Source organism: Rhipicephalus sanguineus, chromosome 7 (genome assembly GCF_013339695.2).
Source record: "Rhipicephalus sanguineus isolate Rsan-2018 chromosome 7, BIME_Rsan_1.4, whole genome shotgun sequence".
Taxonomy (NCBI): Eukaryota; Metazoa; Arthropoda; class Arachnida; order Ixodida; family Ixodidae; genus Rhipicephalus; species Rhipicephalus sanguineus.
The window spans coordinates 122,891,988-122,904,856 of NC_051182.1; the positions used below are offsets into that span (position 1 = coordinate 122,891,988).

Sequence of the window (12,869 nt, forward strand, 5' to 3'; positions counted from 1 at the left end):
ATTGACTGCAGAAATTACTAATTAACGCATAAACCAACGGAGAAAGTGAAGGCAACAGACAGCGCTCCTGTCTAGTCTAGTAGACAGGAGTCGTGTCTGATGCCTTCACCTTGTTCGTTATTTTTTGCGCTAATTAGTTATGTCTGTAGTCAATGTGTAATGCTATGTAATATTGTAAAACAGGAAAATTCCAGAAGTTTACAACCACACCTCATGCGACAGCAATGAAAATAATATGCGTAACATTTAGAGATGGGAAGATCGCAGAGTTCTTTAGAAAACGAACAGGCATCGCCGGCATCTACTGCTCTAGATCTACTACTGCTTCTTTATGCCTGCAAAACAGATTTGTAACAGCTGGTCGCATTTACAGGAATATGTGAGCGCAGCGTTATGAACGTCTTCTTGTAGAGTTCTGTGGCAGACATGGAGAGTGAGCAGAGAAGCTTTCGTACCAAACTACACTTAGCTCTTTCTTGATATTAGCCAATATGCCATTTCGGCTGCGCTGATGTTCAAACATTTCGTTTCACTATATACTAGACATAAATGCACTTTTGCACAGAAAATTGTGCAGCGGATGTAAAGCAGATATAATTTCTAAGTTCTCAAAAATGCCTAAGCAAAAGGTCGAAATGTCATATCAAACTGGCGATATAAGAGAGAATAGGAAGCAGGGAGATTTAAAATATCGATATGTACAGTGCAATAAACCTCTTTTGCGTTTTCAACTTTAAACGATAACAATTGAATTGCCCTACATACTATTGTAATGGCCGCACCCATGTGTTAGCCGCACCCGGAACTTTGTTAAATAATGTGCCCCTAAATATATTCAAGAATTGCTCGGGTGTTAGGCGCGCACCAATTTATGAGAAGGTCTTGAGCGTTATACTTTGCGCGGTCCGAGAATTCCGCAGCTTTTTTTGTTTTTTGAGGGCAAAACAAGGTAGCAGTGGCGGCTTTTCGGCACCTCTAGGTAGCAAAGGCACAGCGTCCGCGATTTAGCGGCTGCTTCTAAGGCGCTGCCGTCCACCAAACAAAACTGATTGAATGGTTGAAGAGGGAATGCCTTCTGTGTGTGTGTGTGTGTGTGTGTGTGTGTGTGTGTGTGTGTGTGTGTGTGTGTGTGTGTGTGTGTGTGTGTGTGTGTGTGTGTGTGTGTGTGTGTGTGTGTGTGTGTGTGTGTGTGTGTGTGTGTGTGTGTGTGTGTGTGTGTGTGTGTGTGTGTGTGTGTGTGTGTGTGTGTGTGTGTGTGTGTGTGTGTGTGTGTGTGTGTGTGTGTGTGTGTGTGTGTGTGTGTGTGTGTGTGTGTGTGTGTGTGTGTGTGTGTGTGTGTGTGTGTGTGTGTGTGTGTGTGTGTGTGTGTGTGTGTGTGTGTGTGTGTGTGTGTGTGTGTGTGTGTGCTATTTGATTTTGGAAGCGTGGGCTAGTTTTTCCTTCACTACGGTGAAAAGACACTTCATGGTCATGAGAATCCCGAACAAATTCGATGGAACGGAGCACGACGTCATTTGGTGACGAGACGAGTTCATGGATGAGACGAATAAATGGGAGCAGGAGGACGAGAGCGAGAAATAGCATTATTGCAACCGCGTTAGTGTGACTAAGGTTCTTTTTCCCTCCTCGCATTAGAAGCGAGTGCTGATGTTAGATAAGGGCAAGTAGCGCTGATAACATGTACGAAAAAAAGTTGATTTTTCCTCCGTTCAATGGCTGCCCCCGCGATTTTCACTCCAAATTTGTTAAAAAACTTGCGGCTATTGCGCGAATATACAAGGTATATATTTTTACATTTAGCTTCACAAGCATTACCTATTGTGGTATCATGGTACGCAGGAAAGCTCCGGCTTAGCGGTTTACTTTACACCCATTCTGCAGGGACTTTCTTGCTTCGACTCCTAGCAGCAAGCCTGTATTGTATTTCACTCTGTATATTATGGCTCCCGAACTATGGTTACGTTATAGGAATGTATCAACTACAGGTATGTACCTTTATAGGGATGTACGGGCTATTGTATTACGGCACTCGATCACCTCGCTGCTGAAAAGAAGGTGAGCTTGTTGTGCGTTGATATCCTATGCACATTCGAAATGTTATGTTGAATAATATTGGTGCAAGCAAGCTGGCTTATTTGGATATATGCGTAGGCTGACCTCATTCTACTGTCATAGCAGGTCCCCTTGTTGCTGTAGCAAGATGGCCTAATGGTGCATTTTGAACAGACCTAGGAGTTTTGGTCATAGCAGGTCACCTTGTTGCTTTAGCAAGATGGCGTAATTATGCATTTTGTACAAACCTAGGAGCATTGCGCGTTTCATACTGTGCGAAACAGCAAACTACGGTGTGGAACAGTAAAAAAAAATTAAGGCACATTCGCCCAAGTAATGGCAAGCCTGAAAAAAAGCTGAGCGGGGCGGTCTTCCTTGTTTTTTCTTATATTTCTCTTTCCTAATATCTTTCTGTTTGTTTTGCCCATTATTTTTTACTCTGTTTCTTTCTATTTCTTTTTCCTCTCCCTGTGTGTACTTTCTCTGTGTTTGTCGCTTTTTCAGCCTTTTTTTCGCTGTCCTCCTTTTCTTCTCTTTCTCGCTCAATTTGTCTTTTATGTCTTGCTCTCCGCTTTTTTTTTATATTATTTATGTCCGTTTCTTTCTATCTTTTTCTCTTTTTTTGTCAGTGTCTTTCTCTGCCTGTATATCGTTTTCTATTTCATCCGTTTCTCCTTCTTTCTCTCTATATTTTCTCTATCTTTTTCGTTCTCTCACTCTGTACTCATTCGCGCGCCGATCCAAGTCGTTGCATACAATGCAGGACAAATCGACGCAGCGGAAGAGCGCGTGTCGGGCGCCCGTCTTCGGGGATCGAATCAGAAGAAGAAGAGGACGAAGACAGCACGCGCCTGCCATGTTATGGCGTTGCACGCGCCAAGCGTAGCTGTGCCAGGTGCAAGGCGACTAGGGATGCCATATAAGGTAGAGGCCATTCATGATTCGGACCGCGTAGCCTCGAGCTTAAACATCTCCGCTGTTTTACACAAGACGGGGTTAAACTGCTGTTCACGGAAACATACCACGAACTATGATACTGCTGCTGAAAATGTGGATCGTTAGATACACAGTGGAGCGTTCCTGTTAAGTACTACGACGTATTTATCAATAAAAATGCAAATGCTTGCTACTGATTTGAAGTTGGAAACCAGTGAAGCTGTGATAATCTTGCGACTACTACAGTGAATATTGGTATACTAAGTTCATATATTTCGATGCTGGAGATGAGTTTTTCTCGTATGCCTGCCATACTATAATGATACATGCATGGTATCTACTCATATACACGCCGTATATAAAACATGCGGCTTCAGGTCGTTTTCCATCCTATTCCCACCCACTTGCGCGTGTGTGCGCGTTGGCACTCCTTCAATTGTCGCTCTGCTGCCTATGTGTGAACCAAAGGTATCGCTTTCATTGTGAGTTCAAAGGGAAACCGGTGATGATAATGCTAGCGCGATATCTACGTCACCAAACAAATGGGCACAATGAGTGCTGGGACGTGCCTCCGTGAACCTTGCGAATCTTGTCAAAGAGGTATCGGCAGGGGCGAGGAGGTTAGGGCACCTTTGCGAAGGCACCTTATACATAAATCGATATTTATCTGCCGCCTAACATACTTCTACCCGCCGTCCGGTGTGCGGAAGCGATGCGCCAGAACCTAGCCACATACATCTTTGCTGTAGTACCATTTGTTTACAGCTTGCAGCGCTAATTAAACGATTACGACACGAACGCTGACCCACAACGCGGGGTTTGCCCATGGCTTTCGGCGATGGAAATGCCGGCAACCGCTTCGCTTCGCAACCCACTGCTCTGGTTCAGTACCCTCCGCTTTTGGTAGACCGCCCACCACTCCTAATAACCCCGTTGAAATGCGCATCTGGGGAACTAATTCATAGAAACAGCGCGCACAACGCCCGTGAGCAATGCCTTGCCGCCTGGATTGTAAACAGGAGTCTGAACAGATATCCTTGTGGTTTGAAAGACCTATCCTTCCAGTTCCAGTGCTAGAACACAAGCTGCCTTGCTTTCATTTTCTGCGTGCTGCAAAGATGCCGGAAATGCACGACCAGAAAAGAAATTTTGATATGCCGAAAATGGGAAGCCTGTAAAGGGGAAATTATGAAACTTAATAACTCGACCACTCCCGCCCCCCTTGCCGCTCTCAGAATGTCCACGCTTACAAATTTATGGAGAGAACCCTGCAAGAAAAACTTCATTACAAGAAATCACTGGAATATTTACAACTGGCGACTTCTCTATGACAAAGCTACCGCAGATGCTCAGCGGACAGATCAAGGTGATAAAAACAAGCCAGAGCAAGCGGAAGAAAAACATGCGTCAAAAACAACAAAAGGACAGGAAAAAACAAACATAGTAATTCAAAACCTCTCGAAAACTCTTAACTGACAACGTCATATTTATTAAACCGCGCCTTCTCACCAAGGGCAAGAGTCCGTTGGCTTACACGGCTTCCTACTTCTGTGTTGATGTGCAAGTCATCCATTAATCTGAAGTTTTCGGGTCCTTGAGAAAACATAGGAAAAGGTTTTGAAAAGGTTCGTATCTGATCTAAGCAAATGCCGCACATTCTATTTAATGTTTTTTTTGTAAACTTCAAATAAAAGCAATATTGTTGACAGATATCTTTAAATTGGACTCTTTTATAAGCCGTTTCAGAAACATGAAGAAGCTTAACTTTATATTAGGTGAGGAAGAAGCAAAAGTACATGAGAAGCGTATCGATAATATTAGAACTGCGACATGAAACCACGAGAACACACGGGACAAAGGAAGTCCCAGGCGGCTATTTAGAATCGCTGACCATATTGGTAACAGCTTATCGTCGACATTCCTACATCTCAGAGGTAGCAGTGAAGAATGCGAGGAATGTGTTATGTTGAAGATCATGTGTAATGTTGGACATGTTGGTGCATAGCACTAGCCAAAATAATGTGGTGCAAGGTAAAATAACAAATGTAAAAACAGAAGATTTTCGGTGAAAGCACAAGAAAATTGGGGGACGCTTAAGCTACGCCTTTAAGAGTTGAACGCGATAGCGATATCCTGACCCTAGTGCGCACTTCGAAAACTACGAGTGTTTAACAGAATGTGCGCACTAAGGTGTGTGCCTTATGAAATGGGTAGCATGCTTTAAACCAGGAGCAATTATGCGCGAGAAACTTTTTCGAAGTTGCGATGCACCCACTACGTGGTCTTAAGGGAATATGCGCAGTAATGTGAGTGCCTTTTCTAATGGGTGGCTGTCTTAAACCACCAAGTCGTTATGATATTGGCATGGTGTGACGCCCGATGGCAATGTACGCTTGTACCACGCAATATTACTGCGATATTACATCTAGTACTGTGACACCTGTATACAGGACGCGTATTTTTGGGAAGCATGAAAGTTGCTTTCAGTGCAACTCCAAGCAGAGGCGTGGCTGTGTGGTAGAACACCTGCTTGCCACGCAGACGGCCTGGGTTCGATTGTCACTGGGACCAAACATTTTTATTATTTATTTTATTTGTAGCTTTTTCGATTTTTCGGTCACGGACAAGATGATTTTTCGCTCACAACCAACGGCGCCGACACCGACGCCGACGGCGGAATTTCTGCGATACGAGCTCTTTAACGCTATCGCGTTAAACTCGATCTAATGCGAAACAGGCAGCAAGAAGCTGCGTACATCGCCTTGTTTTTGTCTGAGGCAAAGAAAGTCACTGCATGACATGAAGTTCACTATCACACGTTTGTCATGCATGCATGCATGTACAATCTAGTATATACAATGGCACTGAAACGTATATTCCGGTATATAGATTGCACGACCTCTCATTTACGTTCGTCACTCGCCCATGTCATGCCATACCAATTTTGGTCTATATTCAGCTAACAAAAGGGGCGGATACGCACCAAGAGCGTGTTACGTAAATTATGCCGTACAGGACACGCATGTCATGACTTGCATGTTAGAACCTGTCCTTTATGTTTACCATACAGTCAAATCAATGGTCGCGATCTAATCATGACAGTGGCATGTAAGCCATCCGAACATGCCATGCATGTGTAGACTTTAACGACATCACATGTCATTCATTTTGTTCATACAGTCATCATGTCGCGCAATACCAACTTTGGTGTATACCAAACTAGCGAAACGGCCTCGAGCGCTACATGAGCGCGGCATGTAAATCAAGCCGTACAATAACATGCATATAATTATCTTAATATTAACACCTGTTATTTATGTTCGTCATGCAGTCAGGTCGTGCAGTAGAAATTGTGTTGTACATCAAGCTAGCGAGCACACCGTGAACTCCCCCTTTCCCCAGCACAGGGTAGCCAGCCGGTCTGAGAACTGGCTAACCTCCCTGTCTTTCCGTTTTTCTTCTCCTCCTCCTCCTCCTCGAATGTATATCATGCCTTACATGAAATGAATATCATGATAATCGTGTTACCACCTGTCACTTATGTACATCATGCAGTCACGTTACGCAATATGAATTCCGGTGTACATCAAGCTAGCAAAACGGCCGCGAGCGCACGATGATCGTTGCATGTAAATCATGCGGTACAGTAACATGCATATGACGATTTTCATGTTACAGCTGTCGTTTGTGTTCGTCATACAAAAATGCCTCGTCATACCAAATTTCACACGTATTCATTTAATGAAGTGGCCGCGAGCACCTCGAGACCATGACATGTAAATCATAATGAACAGTACATGTAATTGACGATTTGCACGTCAAGGCCTGTCAATGATGATCGTCATACTCTACTTGATATATACAAATTTTTGTATACATCAAGTTAACGAAACCGCCGCAAAAGCACCAAGATCGTGGCATGTAAATCGTGCCGTTCATGACATGCACGCCATGATTTTTATGCTATGACCAACAATTTCTCTTCGTCATGCAGTCATGTCAAGGCATACCAATTTTGGTACACACCCCAATAACGAAACGGCCACAAAACATCCCCCTAGTCTAATTTCGGGCTATACCAAGTAAAGAATACGACCGCTAGAACACCGAAACGTAGGCGGATAGATAGATAGATAGATAGATAGATAGATAGATAGATAGATAGATAGATAGATAGATAGATAGATAGATAGATAGATAGATAGATAGATAGATAGATAGATAGATAGATAGATAGATAGATAGATAGATAGTGTGGTGTGCGTAGCACTCGAGCGCTGGCAGTTTCTTTGGCAATATGTAACGAATGTTAGATTGCTACAACTGCGCATATCGAAAGCTTCGAACGCAGTTGGCGTTGCGCAACATGAAGCTGCGCTCAAAATTCGCATTAGGGAGTATCGTAATCGGCGATAAATCTTCTTGCTTTTTTTTTTCGCGTACCCCATTGTTGAAACCTGTGTAATATTCTAATAATAACACAGGCAGCAGAAAGCTGCAGGTGTTTCTCTCAGCTTCTTTCGCTTGTTTTCGTTACGTAGATTTCTTTTGGAAACTGGACGCCTTGCATGCGGCATGATCGTGACAATACAAAGAAATATGACGGCGAATAAAAATATTACTTACGTGCTCTACAGGTGTAATATAAAAAGCGTTATTGCTCATCCTACTTTCCAGCATTTTATATATCGTGCAGCCAATTGAAGAGCCATGTATCCATTCCTCATTGCCATTTTGTTCTTCCCCTCCGTAAGCTCACAGGGGGTTACTAGCAGTGGCATACCGTTTTCGGATCTCCAAGAGGTAAGATTACTTATGGTTATGCTCTCCACTTTGCGTTTTTGTTTTCCGACATACACAAAGGGTAGCGGAACTTTATATTGTTGCCAGTGTATTTATACTATTTGGCGATAATCATACTACGTATATCTGACGATGTACTCATCGTAGTAATGTTGCGGTAATGGCCAAGTGCGTTAACTTCTTAAGACGGCGTGCGATGGCGAGTAGAGAAGGTCTGTGGGCATTGCTTGATGCACGCTTCAGTGACGCCAAAACCTATCGTCAGCGAAGAAGAGTTGGCAAGAACGTGTCTCACATGCCGTCTGAAGGATTTAGACAGTGCCACACTGCCATGCAAGAAGTTTACCATATCCAAAGAAAGCCACCCGCGTCGACAGCTACGAGTGTCCAGTGCCGGAGCGATAAACAGTAATGTATGCTTTATTTTTTCAGACCTGACTCGTCTCCATCCGTACTGAGATAGGTGCAGCTTATTGCTGACAACAGATGTACAGCAATGCATGCGTAGTATTTCCTTTACTTGGCCTAATCTATATATATATATATATATATATATATATATATATATATATATATATATATATATATATATATATATATATAGAGAGAGAGAGAGAGAGAGAGAGAGAGAGAGAGAGAGAGAGAGGGATACATATATGCAGGATCTTCCACGATTAAAAAACTGGTCGATTAGTCTTTGGAGCTGCTCTAACTTGAAAGTGATTTCATCTGCCTGAATAGCTAAAACGTGCCTTACATGACGACCAACGGCGACGTTGAGACATTACACAAATATTTCCGTGATTTGTTTCGGATCAGCTGCTGTCAGCAATGAAATAATAATTGGACACTGTCTGCAACTCGGCCGAGTCTCAGTGTGGTATGGTATGATAAACTTTATTGAGGTCCTGCAGGGCGCATCTCAACACGCAGCGGGCCGATCCCATGTAGGAACCGTAAGGCCAAGCTTCTCGGCCGCATCGTAGGCCTGCTGAACAGCCCACAGTTGGTCGGCCAGAAGTGGGCTACGGAGGGCCGTATCCCACCTGGCCGAGTTATCGACTGTAGAGTCGATAACTCGTCATCAAGTGGGGTGCGGAGGTAGGTGACGTGATTCTATGGGCCACGTTTGTTTGTGGTGGGTATTATATTTGACTCTTTGCTCTTGCGCTTCTAGGGCAGTTTCAGACCATCCGATACCGCCTGACTTCGGCCAGCGGCGTGCGAATACTTCTGCTAGATTCAAACGAGTCATGTACCAGTGATGTTTCATTGTTTTTGCAGTCGGTCCCGCTATAATGAACAACGCTACAACAAAATTTTCATCACAGCAAAAATTCATTCCATACCCCGTCAGCCGCCTATAGAAAATGCGAAGACTGCCTATTTTTTGTTTATTTTGAAAGTATACCCTTAGTAATACTAGCTCGTGATATTAACAGTACACATGCAAATTTCTTTCTTGTATGAAATCTCACAGTGCACGGTTGAACGGTCAGTGTATACAGCAGTCAAGGTGGGGTGGTCGGCCAGGTCGGAAGGTTGTGGCACGGAGGTGGCGAAGACCGTTTAAATGTAGGTTTTGGAAAGTCCACAGCAAGTGCGTCGCAGTCAAATCGTGGATTGGGGTGTCACCAAATGGAGCCTATGCACTAATGGACCGCGTTAATGTTGTGCCGAAAGAATTGTCACATATGGGTTGAGCGGAACCCCGATGCGTATAGCATCGTCAACGTAACCTCCTCTCGGCTGGTAAACCAACCAGTCAGGTCTGAGCCACACGGAGGTATAAGAGCTCGTATGGGACGTCCGAGGCTTTCATTTTCCCGGAGCATCTGTCCCTGTCCATCTTCAGGAACACTCGGAAGGGTGTACGGTGCAACTTTTGGCTGGGTTGCCAGATCAATGTTGACAAGGTCCGGCAAAATGGCCTGACACACCCACTGAACACGTATCCTTACAGTTGGGGAAGCAGCAAGATGGTGAATGCTATCCAAGAGTGATGTAGACCGATACTCTTTGTGGATATCGTGGATAGTTTGCGTCGGGCACGCACAAATTGTAGGCGAAGAATACCTAGCAGCTTGAAGAAACGGAAGCAGCACGGCTAATATGTCACGTATTGCGGCAAGCTCGGCAAGATGTGCCGGCGGTACAGGATCGGCAACACACGAGAATGACTGGGCAGACCCTGGTGTTGAAGAGCACATAAGAGCGGTATGAATCATGGTATCACTAACACTGCACTCGCCTTAGACATCGTCAGGATTAAGGCGGGAAACTTGGGCCATCGCCTGGCTGTAAAGGTGTCCAAGGGGTTTGCTTTCACTCAGTTGCATGTACCGCGCCAGTGCATGTCCGGGCGGAACGTTAGTGGCTCAATGCGTCGTGAACAGCGACGCTGTGCGCGCAACCTTACGTAGGTAAGGTTGCGTAGGTAAGGTTCGCTAGAAAGGCTCGCCTCCTTGTCCGTTCCACATTGGAGCCACGGCTCGGCTACCGCGTGTTGTTTCAGCATTCCGCGATGACTCAATGAGCTCGTCTGGAGGCGATTAACCACTGCCACGTATATCTCCTTTAATACTGCAACAGGAGCCCCAGCTCAACACTATCGACGAGTGATAAAAAATAATTACCCTCGGAAATGTTGAAATCCCAACAGCGCATTAGCATTCACGTCCGTCAGTTGCGTAGTCGACTTCGTGAGGTGTAACGTGAAGGTGTAGGCTTCTTGTACTCCCCTGAGATTTATGTCTCAATTGCACAGCTCAAAGTGAGTGTTTAGCGCTACGTGAACGAGCACAACAAAAAGTTTAGCTATAAGCGGAAGTTCCCGAGTACAAATGATTTGGATAACGCCTTGTTCATGAGCTTTATCCCAGAATAATCTCTCTCGGTCTTGGAAACTGCTTTAGCATCTTCAAACAGATCGGCGTAAAATGTGCAGATGCGTCTATGTCTGTCAAAAATTTTGTTGGCAGAATGCTGCTGAGCAGAATGCTGCTGAAAGGCAAAATTTAGTCATATACTCAGCAGACATTTCTCCCCCCAAATGGCGGTAAACGGGACACGTCATTGTCGGACGTCTTACGCCAGGTGCAAGAAGGCGGAGAACATTGCTGCCGTCTCAAGGACACTTTCTGCGTGGACCGAGTCTTCCTTCAATGCCTGTCTCAGCATCCTGTGTGCATTAGGTCTGAAGAAACTGTTGCATGCGCAAACCCGACACAAGTTTGCATCTTGAACTTTCTTCGATAATTGCTTTCCCCAGGAACAATACTACGACGAGTACAAACACGCATATGTGCAAATTTGCACTTCCAAGCAACTCCTCATCTCTGTTCTGTAAATATGATATTTCGTGAACACGAGAGACCAAACTTAAGACCTAAAAATTATGACAATGACCACTATAGCTACATGCTAGCTCATTTAAGTGGTTGCGCGTGAGCGTCGATTTCGACACTTGTAACTTGAATCTCACAAAAATAATGCAACCTGTTTTCAGAGATTAAGTTAGATAATGCATTGTTTAATTCGGAAGGGGGTTTAAAAATTGAAGATGTTTTTTTAATTACATTTCAAGGTATTGCATTTTTAAATACATCCCTTCAATTATGAATTTTTTCGTTCACGTTTGACATCATTCTCGGCAACCATATTTAGCAGAAATGTTAAACTAATGTTTGGGAACATTGGCAAATTGTCGAAATTTTGAGTATTTTAGACGCGGAGAAAACAAATATGAAATAATGCATTTTGAGCAATGTGCCGTATTCACAATTTTTAAAGCAAAATATGGGCAACAAAATTGCGAGATAGGAACATTGTATACACAGCCTTCTCATAGTATGCCAAGCGATATTTTCAGACTCACAGCTATGGCATTTGTTTTGTAGGATGACGTCAAAATCCCATTTTCGCGCCATTCGCAAGAAGAAGGGGGTTCGACTGGGTGGAGACTTTCGAATTTTTTGACTAAGGCAAAATTTTTTCGGCGACACTAAGAGTTGTTTTGTTGTCCTGGGGACTCGGGCAGCAAAGTATATAAATATTTTTCAGCGAAATTAAAGGGGCTTCGCAGACATTCACCAATGTTCTTATCTGAACACACTCAGCATCTTTAAGCTCATTGTGAACACTCATAAGGACATGTTAATAATAAAAGTTTACAACGAACAATTTTAGTTTGTGTGATCATTCTGGCGATCCCCTAACTGTACTCCACACCCTACTGCTATGCACGGAAATAGACGCTCTCAGGAAAAAGCATTTTTCATCAATATACCTGCAGTTCCCACTCCATCCCGGTATGTTCATTGGCAGAGAACCACTTTTTAAATATCAGTCTCCCTTTCGAATTTCTAAAAGATGTACATAACTTCAACGTTATTTTTCCAGGCGCTCCGTAGAGCGGCCTCATGATTGAGGCTGCTGCTGCGGTAACTCTATCAAAGGAAGCACCTGCCTCCCGGCCTTTGGGATCAAAGGCCCTGAGCAGGCACTCGTGCTCTCATCCCGCCTCTCACTTGTAAATACCATACTCACTCGTCATTTATACCACACCCATAGATCACACCACTTGTCACTGCCATAATTTTATATTCTATACACATCTTTTATGCTTCTTTACAGCGCGTGATTTTAGGCCTCTATACAGCCACAATACACCCGATCATCGTAAACATTGGTCATCGCTAACACCACTTAACAGACATGGCGCTCTTTGGCCACCCATGGCCCTTGCGCCACAAAACCCCACTAACCATCATCATCATAATTTACATTTCTGTGTGTCGGAATCTATTCCTTTCAGCAGTGCTGCCTCAAGCCAGGGTTTGTTTTGTTGGCCTTCGCAAGCAGGCACCAAGAGTGTCCAATATTACTTGAAGTTCGCGGGAACTTGTTCTTGAGGAAGGGCGATAAAATGCCTGCAAACTAAGGGAAAGCATAGAGCGCGATAGTAATATATTAGGCAATCACACGGTTTAAGAATCGTTTCATTTAAAGGCGGTGTGTATTTCAGTAATAATTCGCTTTGTGTTAAAATTTACGCGTGTGCTGTCACGCGCGCTCGA

General features: G+C 44.0%; 1 protein-coding gene across 1 annotated transcript in view; it reads left to right on the top strand.

Annotated features, from left to right (window-relative positions):
* The first annotated feature begins 7,642 nt into the window (after window positions 1-7,642).
* LOC119399824 (uncharacterized) overlaps window positions 7,643-12,869 on the top strand; it is a 30,058-nt gene continuing 24,831 nt past the window's right edge. Inside the window, exon 1 of the mRNA XM_037666676.2 lies at window positions 7,643-7,791. Coding sequence (XP_037522604.1) covers window positions 7,699-7,791 — 93 coding nt within the window. The 5' untranslated portion in view covers window positions 7,643-7,698. The remainder of the gene's footprint in view (window positions 7,792-12,869) is intronic.